At 63.3% G+C, this 23553-nt stretch overlaps 1 protein-coding gene across 2 annotated transcripts in view; it reads right to left on the bottom strand.

Moving 5' to 3' along the window:
• Positions 1–1561: 1561 nt before the first annotated feature.
• The window catches only part of Plxna1 (plexin A1), a 42788-nt gene continuing 20796 nt past the window's right edge, over positions 1562–23553 (bottom strand). Inside the window, exons 14-31 of one of the 2 annotated variants that reach the window (XM_058586233.1) lie at positions 23338–23474; positions 22120–22287; positions 21903–21996; positions 21475–21714; positions 21243–21386; positions 20806–21040; positions 17941–18083; positions 16655–16911; positions 16224–16284; positions 11376–11528; positions 11095–11254; positions 10412–10515; positions 10035–10131; positions 9534–9739; positions 9240–9409; positions 6900–7112; positions 6501–6651; positions 1562–4726 (exon numbers count right to left, since the gene is read on the bottom strand). In XM_058586233.1, coding sequence (XP_058442216.1) covers positions 4631–4726; positions 6501–6651; positions 6900–7112; positions 9240–9409; positions 9534–9739; positions 10035–10131; positions 10412–10515; positions 11095–11254; positions 11376–11528; positions 16224–16284; positions 16655–16911; positions 17941–18083; positions 20806–21040; positions 21243–21386; positions 21475–21714; positions 21903–21996; positions 22120–22287; positions 23338–23474 — 2829 coding nt within the window. In that variant the 3' untranslated portion in view covers positions 1562–4630. The remainder of the gene's footprint in view (positions 4727–6500; positions 6652–6899; positions 7113–9239; positions 9410–9533; positions 9740–10034; positions 10132–10411; positions 10516–11094; positions 11255–11375; positions 11529–16223; positions 16285–16654; positions 16912–17940; positions 18084–20805; positions 21041–21242; positions 21387–21474; positions 21715–21902; positions 21997–22119; positions 22288–23337; positions 23475–23553) is intronic. The other variant, XM_058586234.1, reaches the window with a different exon arrangement.

A 23553-nucleotide genomic window follows, 5' to 3' on the forward strand; every position in this document is an offset into this window, starting at 1 on the left:
CACCCATAATTGCGCTTGATTTCCGCGGCGGTGCTGATTGCAGCCTGGGACGATCCTCTGATTTCAGGATGATGGGGCCGGAGCCTGGGAGGCCTAACGAGGGTGTTGGAGGCTGGGCTGATTGTGCAGAAGAGGCCACCCCGCGCCCCAGACAGGACTCGCTTGCTGACTTTTGTTTCCTGGTGATGACGACGGGTCCCTCCCCAGGGACAAGGCTGGCCTGAGCCTGGGCTGCGGTCAGCGGGGGGGTTGCTGAGGAGCAGGAGGTGGGAGGACAGTGTATGGGCCTCAACTGAGGCCAGGAGGCTGGGAGGAGGCAGGCAGTATCGGCGGAGCCCTCTGGGGCCCCCACTGGCTGGCTTTCCTCCTGGCGCTGCCCCTGGCCACTCTGCAGCCCTGGGCACCTGATGCAGCCCCTGCTGGCCCCCTGGGCTTCCCGGGCTGCAGCTGTGGATAATGTCAACCGCCCGGGCCACCAGGGAGCCCAGATCAGCCCCTCCCCTGCGTGCTCAGTGGCTGAGTGACATTCAGCGCATGATCCGCGATGGTCAGTCCTGCCTGGAAATGCCCAGGGAGCCTGGGGGAGGCCTCACACCTGTCTGTGTCAAGCCCTGATGAAGGGGAGCCAGGACCCGGGCTCCTGAGCGGAGTCCCACACTAGTAGAGGCTACATGGACTCCTTGCCCATCAAAATCCTAAGCAGGGAGTCTGTCCTCGAAGGGCCAACACTGGCCAAGCTCCCCAGCTGCAAGACCATCCCGAATCAAGGGGGTCCCTTGGAGGATGGGGACAGCGGCGCACATGTGTCATCCCAGCAGCTCGGGAGGCTGAGGCAGGAGGATCGCAAGGTGGAGGCCAGCCTCAGCCACTTAGCAAGGCCCTGAGCAACCCAGCGAGACCCTGTCTCTAAATAAAATACAAAAAGGGCTGGGGACGGGGCTCAGGGATTAGGTGCCCCTGGATTTAGTCCCTGGGGGGGGATCCTTGGCAGGGGAGGTCTGGGGCACCGAGTTCCAGTCCCTGATGGTCAAGGTGGAATTGCGAGACTAGTCTCAGGTCACCCAAGTTACTGACCACGGGTTGCCCCCAAGCCCTTGGGGTCTGAACCTGCCTTTAACAAGGTCCCCAAGGCGTGGGTTAAATCCTGCCTCAACAGGACAGGTCGGGAGCCTCTGCTCTGAGCTACGGAGGCTCAGCTAGACGTGAGTCTCCAAAAGGGTTAGGTGCTGTTGATTTTTTTTTATTTGGGGGGACGGTCCTGGGCATTGAACCCAGAGACACTTAACCACGGAGCCCCGTCCCCAGCCCTTTATATATGCATTTTTTGAGACAGGGTCTCCCTGAGTTGCTCAGGACCTCGCTAAGTGGCTGAGGCTGGCCTCTACCTGGCGATCCTCCTGCCTCAGCCTCCCCAGCTGCTAAAGTCTGTGCTTCTGTTAGGTTCTCAGCCTGGGAAGTCCAGCCCAAAGGGACTCCAGAGAGACTCCTGATGCCCGCCCTTCTGCAGCTACCCCCACCTCTGGCCACGTGTCCACAAGCAAGGAAAACCCGCAGCCAAGAGTTTTAGCAAAAATGTTTAATCTCTCCTTAATGTGTGTGTATTTACAAGTACTAAATTTGAAGGACAGTAAAATAGGAAACAGGCGGATATTTACACACCCGAGGGCTGAGGGCCGGTCAGCTGGGCCACCCAAGGGACCATTCTTCTTTTGGGTGGGGTGGGGGCCCCTGCGGCGTTAAGGGACAGCTAATTGTGGGCATCGTCTTAAAAATATCTCTCTCTCTCTCTCTAAATATATCTATTCTAGCTTGGGTAGCACCAACGGCGTGAGCCATCAGATCCAGAACTTGGGGACAAATGGGGACAGGGACCTCAGCGAGGGAAATCGGGAGGCCAGGGCAGGGCAGGGCAGGGTGGCAGGGCCTGTGCCTGGGACTCGATGCCAGGTGTCTGGGGCACCCTGGGCCCCTCGTCCATGTGTCCCCTGGGGTGGAGGGGACATGGGCCAGGCAGTGCTGACGAGCTCGAGGTATATCAAGGGCCGGGGACAGGCCTGCGCATGGGCACCCCGGGGTGGGGGGACAGTGGGGAGCCAGGTGGGGGGGCGGGGCTCCGAGCAGCAGGTGGCCTCCAGGGTCCCCCGCCAGGTCGCGCTGGAGTGTGGCTGGGCTCGGTTCCTGGGCCTGCAGTGGCCCCAGAGGCAAAATGGGCATTAAACTCAGGGACACGTCACCCCGGAGCCACCACCCACCTGTCCCCTCTCCAGAGCTGGGTCAGAGTCCCTGGCGGGAGGCCCTGGAAGGTGACCGGTGGCGCTGGGGCCCAGGACAACTATGGGAGGAGAGGCCACAGGCCCAAGTGCGAGGCCCGGCAGGAAGGGGCGGCCCGGGGACCCCGGGCTGCCATACTGGGGACAGCTCGGGGGCATCGGCTGGACCAATCGCATGTAAACAGATAGGCTAAAGTGCAGGTGTCGCCCGGCTGGCCCGTCCCCACGGCCACCTGGGCCCGGGGCAGCCTGGCAGCTGGGTGACGGCCCAGCTCCCCGGGGTGCCCCAAGGTGGAGGGCGGGAGGGGACCGGGGACTGAAGGTGACACGGAGCAAGGACCCCGCGGCTGGGGCAGAACTGGAAGAACTGGGGACTCCGGTCTGGAGCCAGCGTCCAGGGAAGACTTGGGGACACACGGAGGCCCGGGGCACGAGCCGGAAGGAAGGAGGGGACCCGGGGGGGGTGTCCTGGCCCCCTCAAGGGACTGCCGGGAAACAGCCCATCTGGAGAGTGACCAGCCTCTGCCCTGGTCCCCAGGTCTGCCCAGGGAGTGAGCCCACACCCACGGGGGACTGGGGACGGCGGTGGCCAGAGCTCAGGCTGGTGGGGACCAGGGTGCCCAAGCCCCACTGGGCGCCCCGTGGGGGTGGGGGGCTCCCTGAGACAGAAGTTCACCTTCTTGTCACCGACGCCGAGGGGCGGCTTCCGACCTGATGTCCACTGGCTCACGCTGCTTAGGAGGGGGGACACCGAGGTGGCAGCCCAGGGGGTGCGGGGCCTGCGCGTCCCGGTGCCCAGGGTGGGTCTGGCCACAGTTAGCTGTCCCTTAAAGTCCGTGAGACTCTTTAGTACCATCGAAAAAGTGAACCTGGGGATGGGGCGGGCCGCTTGGCTGCTGTGTGTTTGTGACCAAGGGACTGATCCCTTTCAAAAATCAAATCGAAGTTCAAAAGAAACACGGGTCTTCTAACCACCTCTATGTTCAACACTTGCAGTTTGGAAAGGTCAACGCAGACTACACGCTACACGATCATGCAAACCGGGGCCCAGGGCAGCGGGGTGCGTGTCCCCCGGGAGTGCACACGCGTGGCCCCGGCCCCGGGGACCTGGGCCACCTTGCCCACTGCCCTGACGTTTCTTCTCAGTTGCTCTTGGGACCTTGTGGGGTCCTCTCCGTGGACTGCCTGGCCCCACGGGCGGGGCCACATATATATACACAGACAGATACATATATATGTACAGGTCTGTCACCCAACTCGTCCTGTCGCTCACGGAGGGCATGGGCGGGCAGCAGCCGACCTCGAGTCCCTCGGGCACTACAGGTCCACTGCTCTCTCGGGCCTGAAGGGACCCAGGCTGCGGGGTGGCCCTGGGGCTCCCCAGACGGATGCAGCAGGGTTTCTTGTTGCAAAATCAAATCGGTCCCCGGGTGTCCAATGGCTCTGAAGGGGCCAGACGCTGCTGAGAGCCGCACTGGAAGCTGCTTGGTGGGGGCTGGGGCGGGGAGGCTGCAGAGGGAGGCTGCAGATGGAGGCCACAGAGGGAGGCCGAACAGGGAGGCCGCAGATGGAGGCCACAGACGGAGGCTGAAGAGGGAGGCCGGAGGCCGTGGCCTGCTGCCTCCAGGAGCCCACCCTGCGGGTGGCCCGGAGCTGGCGCCGGAGCAGGGCTGGAGGGGAATAAATAACGGGAGCATGCGCCCTGTGACCGGAGCCCCAGCCCGGTGGCTCCCAGAGGCACGGTCCTGAGGACAGAGAGGGGTCGCCTAGTCCGCCAGTCACTCAGGGGCTGGGAGTGGCGCCCCCTCCATGGGAGGGGACGGCCTCTCTGCAGGGCAGGTGGACGTGGCCCTCCGGCTCGGCCGCGCACAGCACGCGGTGAATCTGACCTTGGCCGTGGGCAGCAGGCTCGGGCTGGGCGTGGAGGCTGCGGGGTCTCGCTCTTCCTCTGGCTGCCACCAGGTCCCGGGGACCCCCAGGCTCTGCACGCTGGTGGCAGCCCCCCATCCTGTCCTTCCGCAGTGGGCCAGGCTGGCTGCCCCTCGTCCTGGAGGGCTCGGCCTTAAACCACGGCCACTCAGAGGCCACCTCATTCTCCCACGAAGGCCACTGGGCAGCTCTTGCCAGGTGGCCAAGGTCCCTGGGCAGGGCCGGCCAGCCTGGCTCTCCAGGCCCCGGGGTGGGCAGCCCGGGCGCAGAGGTGGCGCGGTGGGCACCGTCACTTCCACACCCAGGAAAACGGCCCCCAGGAAGCAGGGAGGGGGCCTGCGCCCTGGCGCTCCGCAGCTGGGCAAGGGCTGTCCCCCGGTCCCCGCGCCAGAGCCCTCTCCTCTGCTCCTGCCAGCGGTCACCAGCTGGGCTCAGCTGCTCAGGGCCATCGTGTCCACCACCTGCTCTAGCTTGCTCCGCAGCCGCTGCCGCCGCGCCTGCTCGTCCTTCTCCAGGGCCGCCAGGATCTGCGGGTCAGGGTCAAGGTCAAGGTCAGGCTCAGGGTCAAGGTCAGGGTCAGAATCAGGGTCAGAGTCAGGATCAGGGTCAGAGTCAGGATCAGGGTCAGAGTCAGTCTGGGTTGGGGTCGGGGTCAGGCTCAGGGTCAAGGTCAGGGTCAGGGTCAGGGTCAGAGTCAGGATCTGGGTCAGGGTTGGGGTCGAGGTCAGGGTCAAGGTCAGGGTCAGGGTCAGGGTCAGAGTCAGGATCAGGGTCAGAGTCAGAGTCCGGGTTGGGGTCGGGGTCAGGCTCAGGGTCAAGGTCAGGGTCAGAGTCAGGGTCAGGGTCAGAGTCAGGGTCAGGGTCAGAGTCAGGGTCGGGGTCAGGGTCAGAGTCAGGATCCGGGTCAGGGTTGGGGTCGAGGTCAGGCTCAGGGTCAAGGTCAGGGTCAGAGTCAGGGTCGGGGTCAGGGTCAGAGTCAGGATCCGGGTCAGGGTTGGGGTCGAGGTCAGGGTCAGGGTCAGGGTCAGGATCAGGGTCAGAATCAGGATCTGGGTCAGGGTTGGGGTCGAGGTCAGGGTCAGAGTCAGGGTCAGGGTCAGGGGCGGGACTGGCCACCCCTAAGGTGGGGCAGCAGCAGTCACACTAGGTGACCGGCCTCTGAGCGTGCCACCAGGGCCCTTCTGGGCACTCCTTCTGTATTTATCTCTGCAGGGTGGACAGCCAGCAGGCCTTCAGCCCACCTGTGTCCCTGTGGTGCTGAGGACAGACCCAGGGCCTCATGTGCCAGGCGAGCGCTCTGCCCTGAGCCCCAGCCCAGCCCTCTGGCCACTCCTGGCCCATATGTGGGGAGCAGGCTCCAGCCTGGACAGCCCTGGACCCCGGGGTGCAGAAGGCCCCCCACCCACACGGCAGGCTCGCTCCTCTCCTGGGGTGTCACAACCAGGCCCCTCCTGTCCCACTCTGCCCTTTGGCACTGTGGAGGTCACCTGCGACCCCTGGCTCTCAGGTCACCTGCCTGAGGACTCCCCACCCCTCAGGAGTCTCATGTGGGAGTTCAGGGCTCGGGCTGTCCCCTCCGCTGCCCTAGACATGCCCCTGGTCACCCTCTCTGAGTCTCAGCCTGAAGGCCCCTCTGTTGCTGGGTGACCTGGGACCCAGTGCGGGTCTGAGCCTGCAGCTCCTCACACCCAAAGAGCCTGACCCCAGGCCCCAGACCCACGCCTTCCGGGGTGGCCTCTGCCCCCTGTGTGGGCAGGCCAGCCTGTGCCCTCCAACCACAGAACGCACCTGCGTCGCGGCTCGGAACCCAACAGGGACCACCAGCTCTCTGCGGCTCAGCCTGAGCCCCCCAAGCCTGCCCACCAGGGGTGGCCTTGTCTTGGCGCCCATGGTTCAGTCCCGTGGTCTCCCATGGAACCCAGTGCCTGGGCACAGGCTGCCCTGTCCTGTCCTGTGGTCCTGTGTGCCCATCAGATGCATCCCAGGAGACAGAGCCCAGGCTCCCTGTGCCCAACTCGGGGATGTCCGCCGAGCCCAGTGAACCCTGTCACGGGTCTTGCAGGAGAGTCAGGAGGGACCCACATTCTCCAGCTAGGAAGGCCACGCCACCCGGTCTCCCAGGCTCCCTGCTCTGTGTGTCCTCGCTGGGACCAGTGCTGCCCGAGCTGTCGGGAGCCCGGACCTCCTGCTCCCTGGCATGGTCCCCTCCCGCCACAGGGCACTAGGGGCTGCCGGGGGCCGCGGGTGGAGGGGCCTGGTGGGCTGAGATGCGGGATGCGGGGTGCAGGGCGCGGGGCTCACCTCGTCCTTGTACTTGGTGATGTAGGAGTAGATCTCGTGCAGGGCGCTCATGCTGTTGAACTGGCTCAGGTGCAGCCGCGACTGCTCCGCCAGGTATGCGCTCATGTCCTGGTCACTGATGGCGGGCATCTTGGCGATGTCAGCATAGTACCTTCCAGAAGGTGGTGGGGCAAGTGAGTGAGAGGGTCCCAGCACCCAGGGCCCAAGCCGGCCCCCAAGGCCAAGCCCTGCCCCCAAGCCCCGCCCCTAAGCCCCAAGCCCCGCCCTCAAGGCCCAAGCCCCGCCCCAAGGCCCACCCCCAAGGCCCAAGGCCCGCCCCCAAGGCCAAGCCCCACCCAAGCCCCGCCCCACGCCCCGCCCCCAAGGCCAAGGCCCGCCCCCAAGTGCCCGGTCGCCCACCTCTCCACCCAGCTCTTGTAGTTGGGGATGTCCTTGGCGTAGAGCAGCTTGTTGGAGGGCGAGTCCTTGCCCAGCTTGTGCTCCGACGTGGAGCAGGAGTCCATGAAAGTCTGGGCCACGACGGACAGACAGGCGTCCGTGATGCTGTTCTTGTGGATGTCGAACACAAACTGCGGGTTCTTGATCACGTTCACCCAGAAGCGCAGGGGCAGGCTGCGGGCGAGCAGGCACGGGCCCCCGGTCAGCTGGCCGCCCCTCTGAATGGCACAGGGAAGGGACTGGCCAGCCGTCTCGTGGCCCTCCCAACGCTGACCTCCAGGGACAGTGTGGAGTTCAAAGCAGATGAGGAAACAGAGGTCCAGAGTGGACCAGCTGGTGCCCGCCAGAGTGCCCGCCACTTGTAGCCTCCCAGAGCCTAACTGGGTGCTCAGATGTGCATTCGTCACCATCGTGGTCATGCACATGTGGTCACTTACAGGTGGACGTGTGGCTCAGGGCCCTGAGGCCCATGTGCTTGGCTTGCACCCCTGCTCCTGGATGGGGACCCACCACTTGGCTCCAGTGCAGGACATACTCTGACCTCTGCCTACAATACCACCTCAAAGACTGCCACCAGCCGGGCCACCCAGGGGCTGTGTGTGGCTACGCGTAATCGAATGATGCTGAAAACTGGTTGGTGGCCCCAGGCACACACCAAGTGCTACCACTCTGGCTGGCGTGGATGCAGGATGCTCCAAACTGCAGGGCTGTCCTGCGTGGGCTGACCGCTGCTGCCCGCCCCAGCAGACCCTGCCTTCCTGCTGCCAGGCAGCCCCGTTAGCACAACCCAGGGGTGACCTCTGGGCCTCAGTCCTGACCAGGGTCCCATGGGCCGCACAGGTGGGCTGAGGGAGGGGCTGGGCTGCGTCCCAGGGTAAAGTGGCGGCCAGAGGCCACCAGAGTCTTGGGAGGGGAGAGACCACCAACTGGGGAGGATGGGGATGCACAGGTGACCTAGAAAGGAAGATGGCCAGAGGCTACCTAAAGTGCTAGGGCTCAAGGGGACGAGGCCAGGCAGGGTATGGCTGTGGGCCTGGCATGAGGGCACCGCTGGCCACGTAAAGCGGGGTGGACACAGAAACTAGTGGAGGCGGGGCTACAGGACCCACAGGGAAGGAGGGTCATCCAACTACGCAGTGGGGACCCTCAGCCTCGCCAGATCCTTGAACCTGGCCTGGTCTTGCTCCAGACCCATCCCTCCACTGGGTCAGGACTCAGAGCACAGGGCTGTGCCAGTGCCCAGGGCTCGCAGGACAGGGTGTACTGACTGGCCTTGGGGACCCTCAGAAGAGAGCAAGAGGCCTGCAAAGCCCGATGGTCAGGAGCCCTGGAGAGGGGCCTGCAGAGCTGGGCCGTCCACACCTGGGCAAAGAGGCACTGGCTGCAGAAGGCAGACCAGGCCCGAGGCAGACACGGGAGGGGGCACCCTAGAGGACGCCCACCCAGAGGCTGGACACCTCTCCCCACCCAGGCTCATACATGGTGAGGTGCACAGGGGACCTCAGGAGCCTGTGGGGGTCCGGCTCGGGCTCACTGCCCTGGGGTTCCACGTTCTCAGCGCATAGCGGCCTGGGCACCGTGCTCAGTGCAGGACGAGGGTGCTGTGGCTGCCCCTGCCCTCCGTGGGGCGCCAGCCTGCGTCCTGCCCCAGCTGCTCCACTAAGGGTGCCCCAGCCACTCCCAAGCTACCCCAGCTGCTCCTGTAGGTGGTGCACTGGCCCCGCCCTCCACTGGCCCCGCCCATGCCCCGCCCCAGGTGCTCCTGTAGGTGGTGGGCTGGCCCCGCCCACGGAGGAGCACCGCCCTCCACTGGCCCCGCCCACACCCACCCCAGCTGCTCCTGCAGGTGGTGCACTGGCCCCGCCCAGTGAGGAGCACCGCCCTCCACTGGTCCCGCCCACACCCCGCCCCAGCTGCTCTTGCAGGTGGTGGGCTGGCCCCGCCCACGGAGGAGCACCGCCCTCCACTGGCCCCGCCCACACCCCCGCCCCAGCAGCTCCTGCAGGTGGTGGGCTGGCCCCGCCCACTGAGGAGCACTGCCCTCCACTGGCCCCGCCCACACCCCGCCCCAGCTGCTCCTGCAGGTGGTGCACTGGCCCCGCCTTCCAAGCAGCACTGCCCTCCACTGGCCCCGCCCTCTGAGGGCCCCGCCCACGCCACGCCCCAGCTGCTCCTCTAAGGGCGCCCCACCCACCCCCAAGAGGCCCAGCTGCTCCAGCAGGTGGCGCACGGGCCCCTCCCCGCCCTCCGCAGGCTCCGCCCTCCAAGGGGCACTGCCCCACCCGCCCCGGCCGCCCTCACCAGTTGCTCTTCCAGGTGTGGCGCACGTCGGCGTCGTGGATCTGGTGCTTGTCCGCCTGCTCGTCCAGGAAGTCGAACATGTACTTGATGGCCAGCGGCAGCGCCGAGCCCCGGTGCGCCGTGCTGAAGATGGTCTCGAACAGGTCGTCCACGAACTTCTGCAGCGTGCCCTGCGGGGGAGGGACGGGCACCCAGAGCTCAGCGCCCGCCGCTGCCGCCCCGGGGACGACAGGCTGGCTCTGAGCGCGGTGGCCTCAGGCTGGGGTCCCATGCCTGCCCGCCCGCCGGACCCACCTTGGTGGCCAGCAGCCGCGTCAGGTAGATCTCCGAGACCATCTTGCTGCCCCGGTCGCCCTCGCGCTGGTCCAGGTGGTCGTGGTTCTTCACCAGGTGCCACAGCTTGGTGCCACTCTCCAGGTCGGGCGTGATCATGGGCGTGCGCGAGCGCAGGCTGTCGGGGCTGCTGGCCGTGCGCAGCATGCTCTCTGCGGGGACCAGGCCTGTCAGCAGGCGGAGCCCTGAGCCCTGGGCCACTCCCCACGGCCTGCCACAGCTGTCCCCCCATCCAAGAGCCGGGGACATCGCCCCTGCCTCCCCGGCCGCTGGGCATGGCCAATCACGCACGAGACGCAGCTGAATGCACTTGGGGACACGCAGTTGGGGAAGGGGCACAGCCTCCAGTACTTAAGAGAAAGGCCAAGGGTGACGATGCCCCCTCCACGTAGCAGAGCCCGGGGAGGTGTCCTCCCAGGCCCTGGGGCCCCCGCTGACCCCTCCCCCAGACCCCGCCCTCACCGTATCTGCTGAGGGACTTGGTGAAGGTGGAGGAGTTGGAGATGTTGTAGGCCGAGGTCTGCTTGGGCACCAGCGCCACTGAGGACCCGTCTGTCACCTGCGGGCAGAAGGAAGGGGCTACAATGAGTCCCCAGGAGACTAGACACCCCGCTGGGGACGTGAGTGACACCCCTGCTCCTGTCACCTTACCACTCTGAACATCAGTTTCCTCATCGGGACAGTTTCAGAGATATGGGGAGGACCCCAGGGGCCGTGGGGGGCCTGAGACCGTCCACACAGGGACTTGGCCTCCTTTCCTCTGCCCCGGGCTGGTCATCTGGCAGCCAGGGGTCCCTCCCCGGCACCCGAGGGAAGCTGTGACAGGGGCAGACAGGCACCTGGTAGTGGGCCAGCGTGTTCAGCCTCTTCCAGTCATTGTCGATCTTGGTGGTGACGTCCTCGTCCTGCAGGATGATGCGGGCCATGCGACCCTGGCGCCACTCTGCAGGGAACAGGGCGCTGGAGGGCGGGACTCGGGGTCTTGGTCCCTCCCGATGCAGTCCCTCAGCTCGGGGCTGGGGACAGGACTGTGGGGAGGGGCAGGGGCTTGCAGGGCTCTGGGTGAAGGGCCTTAAATACCAGAATATCGAGGGGTGAGGTCCCCCCTTGATCCCACGATGTGGGCAGCTTCCAGCCACTCCCAGCCGGAGACCTCTGCCCTAGGGGGCCCCTTCCCCAGGCTCCAGGCCCCTCCCCCCTGGTGGCCCTGCCCCAGCTGTTCTGGCCACATCTGCTGTGGGTCCCCAGAGCCCCATACCCCAACCCTCCCGTGGCCCTCCAAGGCTCCCCCTGACCCAGCCCACAAGCCAGAGGTCTCCGCTGTGGCCAGGAGAACCTGCCCCCACAGCCCCCTCAGTGTCCCCACCAGTCATTCAGCTGGACCGAGGCCCTGCGCAGACCCCTCCCCCCAATGGCCTGGGGATCCTGGAGCCACCTCCCCCTCCCCCACCTGGGTGCACACAGGGCCCCTGCCCAGAACCCACTGTCCACCACGTGGCGGGCAGGAGGCCCGGCTGCTCACCGAGGTCCATGTCCCCAGCCTTGGGCCGCTGGGAGTAGGGCACCCCCTTGTACACGGCGTCTAGCAGCTTCTCCTTGACCTGCGTCACCGTGTCACAGTTGAGCCCCTTCACGGGCACCTCGGGCGCGTTCTCGTTCTCGGGGTTCACGCAGTTCAGGGTCTGCAGGGGAGGGTGGCCCAGGGGACATCAGCCTGTGTCAGCCCGGCTCCCCTGGGCATAGCCAGGAGGGGCTCTCGGGAGCGCGTGGAGCGGCGACAGGGACAGGCGGGGTGGTCCTCACCAGGGTCTTGTAGTCGATCTGCTGGCGGATGAGCTTGTCCTCGCTCAGGGAGTAGCGGGCCTCGCCCGTGATGGCGTCGATGGGGCCCTTCTCCATCTGCTGCTTGATGGCGCAGTAGAGCATGAACAGGGGCTCCCCGGCGCACTCCTGCAGGTGGGGTCGGGGGCGTCGTGAGGCTGCGATCCCGGGATCCCCAAAAGCCCCTGGCCCTCCCAACGCCATCCCTGTTGCTCCCAGGCCAACAGAAACAACTGTCCCCTTCTCAGAGGCGAGTGTGTCCCCGTTGCCAAAGCCCCGGGAAGATGGCAGGAAAATCAATGCGAGACGCAGACCCGGCACCTCATGAATATGCATGAGCGCGCCCTAAATAAATCATAAATCAGGAGCCCAGGAGATGCCCGGATGTGTTCAGCCACGCAGGGCTCGGGGGAGTCGGGGGCAGGTCCACAGCACCCTGCAGACCCCGGGGGACCAGAGCCACCCACATCCCACTCGCCGATCTCAGGACACAGCCCCCCAGGAAGCCCCCCGCCCCGTGGCCCATTGCAGGGGTGGACGCTGCACCCCACACTCTTGGTGGGGGGCCTGTGATCTGCTAGATGTCGGGGACCCCCCTGGCTGGGATCTCTGGCTGCTCAGAAAAACGATCCCCAGCATCTAAGGGTGCCCCGAGGGCAGCAGGGGTCCATAGCCCGGGCCAGAGTGGCAGAGCGCACCTGCTGCCCCCACTCCTGACCCCAGCTCAGATGCTGTCCCTACCCCTGCACCCTCTCCCAGGTCCTCACAGCCCTTCTGGGCGGAACCTGTCCTGATGCCCCTGGAGAGGAAGCTGCCCAGGAGCGGGCACCCTGGTGGGTTTGGGTGGAGACCCCCACTCCTGATCTGAATGAATGAGACCATTCGCCTGTGCCTGCACCTTGCAGGGCCAGGGCTGGCTGTGTCCCCTCCCTGCACAGGTGGGTCCCCACGGGACCTGGGCTCAGGGTCCTCCTCAGGTCTGGGCCACCCGGTGGAGTGCAGATGATGCTGTGCCCCAGGTGGGCAGCTCAGGCCGTGCTACCTCCCCCCTGGGGGCCCTGGCAAACAGACAGTGGCTCTGTCCCTGTAACCAGATGCTCCGGGCACCTCGTTAGCATCTGCAGTAATTAAAGAGACAGCTGCTAAGGAGCGGCCACAAACACAGATCATCCCGAGACCTTCCAACAACATGCCTGTCTTTGAAATTATGTTTCATTTGCAAACTTGGCTTCATTAAGTCGGCTGGAAGGAGGAGGGATGCGGAGATCAGCCACCCTGCCGTCAGGAACCGCCTCTCTGCCTGGGGACACTATCTGATGGGAGGGAGGGAGGCCCCCGGAGCCTTCTGGGGTTTCCCTAGATGCCTGCCAGAGGGTTCTGCCAGGCCTGGACCTTGCAGAGGGCAGAAACGGCATTACTACAGCCTCTGAGAGTCAGAGATGGGAGGCCACAGGGCCCACAGTCACTCAGTGAACATCTCAAGACGTCGGGATTCGAACCCAGAGCCATCTCACATCAATGCACCTGCCCCTTCAAATCCAGAGATTCTCAGGAAAGTGGTTCACTCCTGATCAGGTGCCACCCTCCACGCCAGCCCTAACCACTTCCATGACACGGGCACAGAGGGTGTGAGGAGATCGGAGGCTGCAGAGGAAGGAGGCTCAGAACCTAAGTACTCCAGAGACCACGACCTTTCCCTCCTCCTGGACAGAGGTTCATATGTGGTGCGGGGGCTCAGACTCTCCCAAATGTACAGAAACTACCAGATGAAAAGTGCCACTTTCCAAAGGAAAGGTAACCTCAGCAGAGAGGTTTAATACAGGATGGTAAGACAAGAGATTTCTCCGTTTGGGGCAAAGAAATCCCGATAATCCCTACCTCACTCCATAGACAAGTTAAAATCGTTTCTTGGCAATCGTAGGGGTTGTAAAAGATGGAAAGTGGGTATTATTTAAACTCTCCTGCAATATGCTAAAACAAGTAACTCTAGAAACACACAAAGGATAAAAACAGGTGTTTGCAATCCTGACTTCAAAGAAAACACAAAGGTGCCCAGTCAGGCACGTGAAAAGATGCACGAGTTACTAGACATGGTGGTGAGTATCTGTAAACCCAGAGACTCGGGAGGCTGAGGAAGGAGGATAGCAAGTTGGAGGCCAGCCTCAGCAACTCAGTGAGACTCTGAACAATTTAGGGAGACCCTGCCTCAAAATAAAATATCAAAAGGGCTGGGGATGTGGCTCAGTGGTTAAGTGCCCCTGGGTTTGATCCCTGGTACCAAAATAAGAACATAAATAAAATTTTGAAAAATGAATTTCCCTCCTTTTTTAAGGCAGGATAATACTCCACTGTATACCACTGTATAAAACTGTCTTCCTTTATCTGCTGGGTGTATGTCCCCAGGCCCCCAGGAGGTGTCTGAGACCTTGAGCAGAACCAAACCCTATACACACTGTGTTTTCTCAACACAATCCAAGTCCCTTCTTGCGTAAGTGTAGCCATTCATTACTTGCAGTAAATGTCCAGGTGTCACTTGTTCCGGGGGATCCCTTGTCTAAACCGTCACGTAGGTTCGGAGCTTTCTGTCGCGACTCACCATCATCAACGGGGACACATTTTCTGTTCATGTCATCCACACACAGCTGTGACACCTTTTCATCTTAACTAAGCCCTTATCACGCACAGTAGCTGCAACTTTTGCAGTTTGAGGTGAGACAGCAAAACTAGAGCGCGTTTCTTTTTTCTTCGCGATTTCACGGATAGAAAATTCATTGTCACCATAAGTCTTTGCAACCTCAGCATACAAATTCTTTCTTTCCATATTGAGAATCTGTGCTTCAAGGAAGCACTTTACAGTTTCTCTTTGGGAGAGTAAGTAAAATAAGGTCACGTGAACACAAGTACTGCTAGACAGTTGATGTAATAACCAAGATGGCCACTCAGTAACTAACGGGAGAGTAGCATATACAGGGTGGATACACTGGACAAAAGCAGATTCACATTCCAGGAAGGACATGTGAGATTCCATCCTGCTTCTCAGATGGGAGACAATTTAAAACTTACTAATTGCTTATTTCTACAGTTTTCCATAGACTATCTTCAGGCTGCACTTGACCACAGGTAACAGAAACTAAGAAAAGTAAAAGAGTAGACAAGGAGACTATGGTATCGACCGCATTTTGCTTATGTCTTCATCTTCTGCTGGACGCACGGACTCCCTGCCCATTAGGCTAAGTTGAAATAGGTCATGGTTCCACTTCTATACGGAGCCCAGAGCAGTCAAAGGCACACAGACAAGAAAGCCGAGTGGTAAATGCCAGGGCTGAGGGGCAGGGGAGGAGGGAGAAGATAGTATCGAATGGGGACAAAGTTGCAATCTTACAAAAGGAAGAGTTCTGTGGATGAGTGTCATTTAATACCCACCGACTCTACACTTAAAAACAGTTAAGATGGTGAATAAATGCCAAGGGCAGTGGCCACACCTGTAATCTCAGTGGCTCAGGAGGCTGAGGCAGGAGGATTGCAAGTTCAAGGCCAGCCTCAGCAACTGTCTCAAAATTTAAAAAAACAAAACAAACAACAACAAAAAAACCCCTGAAGGGCTGGAGATGTGGCTCAGGGCTTAAGGGCCCTGGGCTCAATCCGGGTACCAAAAGAAGAAAGAAGAGTCGGGACAGAAGGGACCAGAGGAGATGCACGCTCCTTGCTGTGCCCCCTTCCCTGGGGGCCCAGTGGGCCCGAGGGTGGACCTGTGTCCTGCCAGGCCCCTGTGCTCCCACCCTGCCTTTCTCCTCCTGCTGCCTTGTCCAACTGTGGCCTCGCCCCCAGCCCACAAGTCCCTGGGCACCAGGATGGCAGCCTGTCCCTTGGAGCCTGCTGCCCGACACGGCCAGCCCTCTGTGTGTGCGGTCACGCGGGGCCACGCTCTGCCAGGTTTCCACTGACTTAGGACCTGGGAGCAGATCTGCTGACCGGCATCCCGTTCCTCTGGTCGTGGAGACTCGGGAGGCCGAGGCAGGAGGATCGCGAGTTGGAGGCCAGCCTCAGCCACTTAGCGAGGCCCTGAGCAGCTCAGCGAGACCCTGTCTCTCAATAATATACAAAAAGGGCTGGGGACGGGGCTCCGGGGTTAGCACCCCTGGGTTCAGCCCCCAGGACCAGAAAAAAAAGGCTGGGTGCCCAAGAGCCCACCCTCTGCCCGGGGCTCTCTTGCTTCACCTCCTGGGCCACTTGACCTCTGCTCAGTGTCACCCTCCTTGGTCACTCCCTGTGCCTGTGTCCCCTCACCTCGCCCCCCCTCCTCTACTGACTCTCCTCCCTCAGGCAAGGGACGCCCTTCTGGGGACATGGCTCTGTACACAGACGTGCCAGTGGATTGTCCCCGAGCCAGGCTGGACAGGGGACAGCAGAGGGAGGACCGGAAGTCCTGAGGGGCGGCAGAGGCCTGGATTCAGCATTGAGCACTGGCCCTCGCCCTTGACCACCAGGCTGCACCCGTGGTCACCCTTTCCAGGGGAAGCCAGGCGGGTGCCTCTGTGACGCCCAGTGCAGAAACTCAGGCCGTCTGCTCAGCTACTCAGAACCCAGCTAAAGTGCCCGGGACCCACGTCCAGGGGCTTATGGGAGAGCCAGGGCCACCAGACACCGTCCTGAGGGGCCTGCACCCTCCACGTGGGCAGAGACCCCACCTGCTGCCCACTGTCCAGCATCTCCCACCGGCTCTCTGATCCCTGGGTCCTTCCCTCCCACAGGTCACCGACGCCCTTCTGACAGAGGACCACCCTGGCACCCTCTCTGGGACGCGCCCCACCAGCCCCCACTTGCCTTGAGGAACTTGTACAAGAGGAAGGTGAACCAGTTGGTCAGCATCTTCTCGGCCACCGACTCGGTCCTGAGGTTGCAGAACAGAACGCAGCCATGAGGTCCCTGCAGGCCCCACCTACCACGTCCACCCCTGTTTCAACAGAGTTGAAGGTGCCCACAAGCTGGGCACGGTGGTGCACTCTTGCAGTGCCAGTGGCTCGGGAGGCTGAGGCAGGAGGATTGCAAGTTGGAGGCCAGCCTCAGCCACTCAGCGAGATCCTGTCTCTCATTAAAATCTAAAAAGGGGCTGGGGTGTGGCTCAGTGGGTAAGAGCCCCTGGGTTCAATCCCTGGTACCCCCTAAAATGGGGCCTCGACATGCCAGGTGTCTGTGGGAGGCTGGGTGTCTGTGGGAGGCCGGTGGAGGCCGGGTGTCCGCGGAGGCCGGTGGAGGCTCACCGTCGCAGCAGCAGCTTGGGGTGGTTCTTGCTCTCCAGGTTCTTCTCGATGAGGTCGGACAGCAGCTGCTTGAGCACGCCCGTGGCGTACTCCATCTCGCCCTGCAGGGCCGTCATGATGAGCGAGGCCACATTCCCGCGGTCGCGCATGGAGAAGCTACGCTGGGCCTCGAGCGTGCGGATGAAGGTCAGCAGGAAGTGCTTCTTGGTCAGCAGCTGCCCGAACAGCGTCAGCGACTTCTCCACGTTGGCCTGCACCTGTGGGAACACGGCACGCTGCTGGGCCTCGGCGGGGAGGCCGACGTGGGAGGCATGCCCCTTGAGTCCCAGAGCCCCAATGGGCTGATTCCCAGGCCTGCTGCCCTCCTCGGCAGAGTGGACATGCCCTAGAAGTGTCGTCCCAGCCCGTGCTTTCAGGATAGACCTAGACCACTGCCCACGAGACGCCCACTGCAGGCAGACATAACATGGGTGTCATAACATGGTGGTGGAGCTTAGGATGAGAGGGCTGGTTCCTGGCAACCTCTCTGTGGCTGAGCCCTTTGTCCTGCCCTCCAGCCGAACTCACTGCCCCCATCTGCTGGATGCCAAGGGTGCATGTGCACAGTCTCACTGCCTGGAGGACAAAAAGCCACCCTGCCCACCTCCTGGGTGAGGGACTAAAGTTCAGAGAGGGGAAGAGGCTTGATCGGCCCACATAGCATGAAGGTAGTAAACGGAAGTGGAATGCAGGCACGGCTGGCTCCAGGGCTCCTGCTCTATTTCTATCCATACCAAGGCTTGTGAGGGCAGGTGGCTTCCCACGGGGCTATGCCCAGGCCTCATCAGTGATGCCTCACTGCCAACCCAGCGGGTAAGGGAGAAGGACCAGGTAGAACATTCACAGTCACAGCGAGAGACATGCTCAGTGACGGCAAATGGAGAGAGATCCAGAAAAGCATCCAAGGAGACTCAAGTGTTGGGAAGGAGAAGGTGGTGAGTGACCTCTGGGCCCCAAGCCAGTGACAGGAAGGCCCGTTGAGGGTGAGCTCAAGAGGAACTTCCCACCAACAGAGTCAGGGCACCTGAGGTGTGCGGAGACGGGTGTCCAGGCAGGAGACTGTGCAAGCCAGCCTGCTGAGCCCAACTGTGCCAGCCAGGAGGGACACTGGGCTCCCGAGTCCTTCAGTGGCCGGTGTCAACAGAGGAAGCCAGTCCCCGAGGGCCATACGTGCTGGCCGGCCACGGGTCCCCGTAGGCGGAGGACAGCAGTGACCCCACATGCCTGGGGACAGCCAGCAGGCCTACCTCCATCTCCTTGAGCACAGGGTGGTCCTCGATGCCCGGGAAGAGCACCCGCATGGCGTACGTGCGGTAGTCGAGGAATGGGATGCCCGCGCCGTCCAGGTCATTGGTCAGCTCGTGGATGTCCGTCTGCAGCTCTGCGAAGGCTGTGGCCAGGCGCAGAGGGTCAGGGGCCGGTCGCCCAAGCCCCCGATGCCCTCCCGCTGTGGGGGCAGGACCTGGGCATGGCTCTGCCTGTCCCTCGCCTCCCTGCGCCTCAGTGTCCCCTGTCCCAATGCAAGCAGGACCCTGTCCCTTACTGGGGTGTGCTGGGGCGCCCAAGACAGCCACGTGGGACAGATCTGGCACCAGCACTCGGGCCAGGCCAGCTGGGGCCTCCTGTGCCCAAAAGGCTCTCACTTAAGGGTGGGTGGGAGGTGGCTGGTGGCGGGCAGGCTGTCCCTGGGCTCCCAACCCCCCAGGCTGGGAACTGCCACCTGCCAACCTGGGCCCTCAATGGCTGCCCTACCCCCGCCAGTCCTCTCTCTTTCAAGAACAAAGGCCGGCTGGGTGGTGGGGCAGGCTCCGCAGAACATTCCAGAGCTGTGAGGTGTCAGCCCTCCAGCCGCCCCAGGGACGTGCTATCTCATCAGGAGCCAGAGGAGCGGGCGGGCTCTGGGAGACGTCTGGCCCGTTTAATTAAGAGTTGGGCCTTCATCTCCTGGGCACCGGTGCCAGGCGTCTGCGCATCTCCAGCTGCTCTGAAGCAGCTGCTGGCCACCCCTTCACACCCGCTCTGGCAGGGTCACCCCGTACACGGGCTCAGCTGACAGCCAGCCTCCACCAGGGAGAGCCTCAGGGGAGGCCGGGCCTCCGCTGCACACATCTGCCTCCCGCCCGCTAGGACTTCCCACAGGGCAAACCTGGCCACCTGCAGGCCCCTCAGTTCTGCAAGGGACTTAGTTTAAGAGGAGCCAAGCCCCAGGCCAGCGGGTCCTGTGGGAGTTCCTAATAACCCAGGACAGAGCCACAGAGCTGAGGGTCCCAGCCTGTGAGGGGCCCACATGGAGACCCCGCCCACATCGGCCATCTGCACCCACAGCACCTGGGGCAGGGCTGGCTCTGCCAGGGATGAGTATGCGACAGTTCTGTGATGTGCTGGGCAGAGGTGGCGGCCCCTGGTGACCCCGTGGATCACACAAGGAACCCTCTGTTGGGGCTGTGCTCACCCACCCCTAGCCCACAGTCAGCACAGCTGTGACCCCTGCCCACCGCGAAGCCACCTCCTCTGGCCACGCCCCCACCCATCCTTGGGCTCCGCCCACTCAGGGTCAAGGGCTTCAGGGGACCCAGGCCTGAGGAAGGGGAGGGATGAGACCAGGTGCACTCACAAGGTCATAGAGGCCCCCTGGGGCAGCTCAGCTTGTCCCTGGTGGCCGTTTGTGTCACCAAGGGGAATAGTGAGCCCATGAGAGAGGCCCGCATAGGGGAGGGAGGAGACAGGAAGCAGAGTCTGGGCACACAGAGGTCCCCATCTGCTCCCTGCAGAGCCCCACTTAGCAGGTCTCTGCCAGTCACACCCCAGGGCTGGACGGACACACGTCCTCCCCTGTCAACAGGACCAAGCTGCCCGACTCAAGGATGAAAAGCAGCCCACTGAGACCTGTGTGCACCCAGGGGTGACAACAGCCACCAAGGAGAGGCAAAAGCTGCCACACTGCCCACTGGCCATCCTGCCACCAAGCGTGACACAGGGAGGGGGGGGCGGTGCCCAATCTGCAGATGAGGAGGCTGAGGCACAAAAAGGCCGGGTGTCCTGGCCCCTGAATCAAGGCTGCACCGGGGTGCAAATGGGGTGGCACCCCACGGCCCCAGGTAGGCTGCTGACCCCTCCCTGACGTCAAAGGACCCCAGAGTAAGGACACAGGAACCAAGTCAAAGGAACCAGTGCTGGTGGGCGGGACGGGCGGCTGCCCCCAGACTTTGCACTCCAGGGCCACGGCCAGACCCCGCCCCCTCCACCCTGACCCCGCCCCCTCCACCCTGACCCCGCCCCTCACTCTCCTAGCACTCCTCGGCCATGCCCAGACCCCGCCCCTCCACCTTGACCCCACCCCCACACCATCCTCACACTCCAGGGCCACACCCAGACCACGCCCCCTCCACCCTGACCAGGCTCCCACACCCTCCTTGCACTCCAGGGCCACGCCCAGACTCCAGCACCCTGACCCCGCCCCCACACACCCTCCTTGCATTCTAGGGCCATGCCCAGACCCGCCCCTCCACCCTGACCCCGCCCCCACACGGTCCTCACACTCTAGGGCCACGCCCAGACCTCCTGGTCCTCCACCCTGACCCCGCCCCCTCCACCCTGACCCCGCCCCTCACTCTCCTAGCACGCCTCGGCCATGCCCAGACCCCGCCCCTCCACCTTGACCCCACCCCCACACCATCCTCACACTCCAGGGCCACACCCAGACCACGCCCCCTCCACCCTGACCAGGCTCCCACACCCTCCTTGCACTCCAGGGCCACGCCCAGACTCCAGCACCCTGACCCCGCCCCCACACACCCTCCTTGCATTCTAGGGCCATGCCCAGACCCGCCCCTCCACCCTGACCCCGCCCCCACACGGTCCTCACACTCTAGGGCCACGCCCAGGCCTCCTGGTCCTCCACCCTAACCCCGCCCCCACACACCCTCTTTGCATTCTAGGGCCACCCCAGACCCCGCCCCTCCACCCTGACCCCGCCCCCACACCACCCTCACACTCCAAGGCCACGCCCAGACCTCCTGGTCCTCTACCCTGACCCCGCCCCCACACCTTCCTTGCACTCCAGGGCCACGCCCAGACCCCGCCCCCTCCACCCTGACCCCGCCCCCACACACCCTCCTTGCACTCCAGGGCCACGCGGGACTCCAGGTTGTCCATCTGCAGCTGCAGCCGCTTGAGGGTGCGGTCGGCGTCGCGGGACTTGCGCTTGTAGGCGATGAGCACGGCCACGATGACCAGCAGCAGCAGGCCCCCGCCCCCGCCGATGCCCACGATGGCGGGCAGCGTCAGCAGGCTGTCCGAGTACACCTGCAGCATCCCCGGGGAGAACTCGAAGCCGCCGGCCCGCACCTGCAGGGCGGAGGTGGAGGTAGCTCAGAGGCCCCTGCCCATGGCCCTGAGGGTCCCACCCCACACGGTGACACCTGCCTGCAGGCTGCAGGCGACACCCTGCCAACGGGGCCTAGAATGGCCAGAGTGGGGACACGAGGACCCAGGGACCAGGCTGGGCAGGGCTCACAGGTCAAGAGGGTGGGTGGGCGGGTGGACGCACCGTGACCTTGTGCTGGCCTGTGAGGTTGGGCGACTCGCAGAGCAGCTGCGTCTCGGACACGGTGAGGACGCAGGGCGTGGAGCCGATGAGCACCGTGTAGTTGAGCCGGGAGTTACCGGGCGCGGGGGGCAGCAGGTTCCGGCCCTGCGGGGATCGGGGTGCCACAGCGGCGATCAGAGGGGCCTCTGCTCCCACCCGCACCCTGTACCCCTCCCAGGGGTGCGGGACCCACCTTGAGGATGAGCGGGGAGCTGGGCTTCAGCTCCAGGAGGCCCGTGGGGCTGAGCGGCTCCAGCACGGGGTCGGGGTAGTAGACGAAGGTGGACGAGTTGAGCACCAGCAGCGCGCGCACGTTGTCCATGACGAAGCCCAGCTCCTCCGGCCGCTCCCCCAGCTCCGGGGGGCTGCGCGTCGGGTTGTCCACGGAGGGCGCCCGGCACACCATGGTAGTGTCATTGTACACCATGCAGCTCTGGGGACACAGCGCACCACGATGCAGGGCGGGCCTCAGAGAGGCCAACTCCCCCAAGGCAGAGCCCCATCCGAGGGGCTCCCTGCATGGACCACCCACCATCCAGGGCCACCGTGTGCAGGCCACCGCCCACCGAGCCACCAACCAGGGCCCCGGGGGGGGGGGGTCTGCAGACGCTGTGGACTCACATTCTCCCTCTCGACACCTCCATACTTGGCCCGGATACGGGGTTCCCGGACCGTGGCCAGATTGGTGCCCGTGACCGTCAGGAGGGTCCCACCACTGGAAGATGAATGGGAAGTCATCAAATGATAAACAGGAGGGGCGGCACAGCCCCAGAGGGACAGACCCCCCCCCCCACCCCCCAGGGACACCAAGCCGGTCATCTTCCAACAGGGCTCCCACCTGTTGATGCTCCACGCGGGGTCGATCTTCAGGATGGTGGGGTCCTCGGTGTAATTGTACTTCACGTCGGGGTTGGCGAGCTGGGCGCGGTTGATGTTTATGACCACGGGGGCACTGCCAGGGCTCTGCCCCGGGGGCGTCAGGCAACGGATCTCCCGGGAGTTTCTCCTGGAGGGGCCCGAGGGCACCATGAGGTGGCATCCAGGACAATTCCAGAGTGTCCTTAAAGATGAGCTCACGGGAAAGGGGCTGGACCTGTCTCCTGATGGCTGACTGCTCATGACTGCCACTTTCATACCCTCTAGGGGCCACCCCCCCACGCCCCTCGGACCCTGCTTGGCAGATGGACTTAAGTGTCCTCCACTCCTCTGGGCCTCCATCTGCTACCCCTGCCTCAGGTGACCCCGGCCAGGGATCCACACCCACCAGGACTTTGCCTCTTCTGCAGCACAGGCAGCCAATGTCCCTGCCTGTGGCTTCAGAGTATTGCCACCGCCCCAATGAATCAGACCCCTTCCCTATGAATGTCCCTCAATCGGGGAAACGAGGCTTCACCCCTGAATTCCTGGGTCTGAGGTGACAGGAGCCAGGCTGACATCGAGGTCACTGGCTCACCCAGCAGCCAGTTGGTACTACCTACACCTGTCCCCTCAGCTCCGTCACCACGGCCTGGAGGCCCTACCGCAGGGCCTGGCTCAGCTGCAAACATCAGTGATGAGTCTGATAACGGGTAATTACCACAGGAAAATATTTAAAGGGCCGTTCCATTATCATCTCTAATCTAAAATTATCCACTTCAAGCCTCAGGGCTTTTGTTAAGATGTCTGTTTTCTCTCTTCCAAAAAAAAAAAAAAAAAAATCTTTTTAAATACTTCTTATTTTGTTCCCAAGGGAGTCCCCTGTTCCTAGGGAAGGACCAGGGCGGAGGCAGCCAGGTTGTGCCCGCCCCCTGGAGCCAGGCCACGCCCTCCCATCAGCTACCCTCTCTCCTCCCTTGTCTCCCCATGCTGGAGGGAGCCCCTGTCTCCATGGTAACCTTCTCCGCCTCTGGGTTTCCATAGTGATCACCCCAGCCAGGCTCTCCATACCCCGGTTTCCTTGGCAACGGAAGGGGGCACACAGACATGTGAACCAGGAGGAGGGACAGCCCTGGCCACCGACCACCAGTAGAAGAGGTGGGCCATGCCCTGGCCCCCCACTCCCACCTGCACCCCGTACCAGGAGAAGGAACAGGGCCGGCCACCGATGGATACTGCCACATCACTGCCCGCGTTCAGGTGGCTCCCCTCAATGCCAATCCAGGTGCCCCCTGACAGAGGCCCACGGGAGGGACTCACGCGGTAGAAGGTTGGTGTCTGTAAGAAGACTGACTTGTTAGAGCAAAGTCCCCCACAGGTCCCATAGGGACAGGTCCTGCTCTGCCAACCTGCACTG

Source organism: Marmota monax, unplaced genomic scaffold (genome assembly GCF_021218885.2).
Source record: "Marmota monax isolate L192 unplaced genomic scaffold, Marmota_monax_Labrador192_F-V1.1 WCK01_AAM20220418_F8-fsc00249, whole genome shotgun sequence".
Classification (NCBI taxonomy): Eukaryota; Metazoa; Chordata; class Mammalia; order Rodentia; family Sciuridae; genus Marmota; species Marmota monax.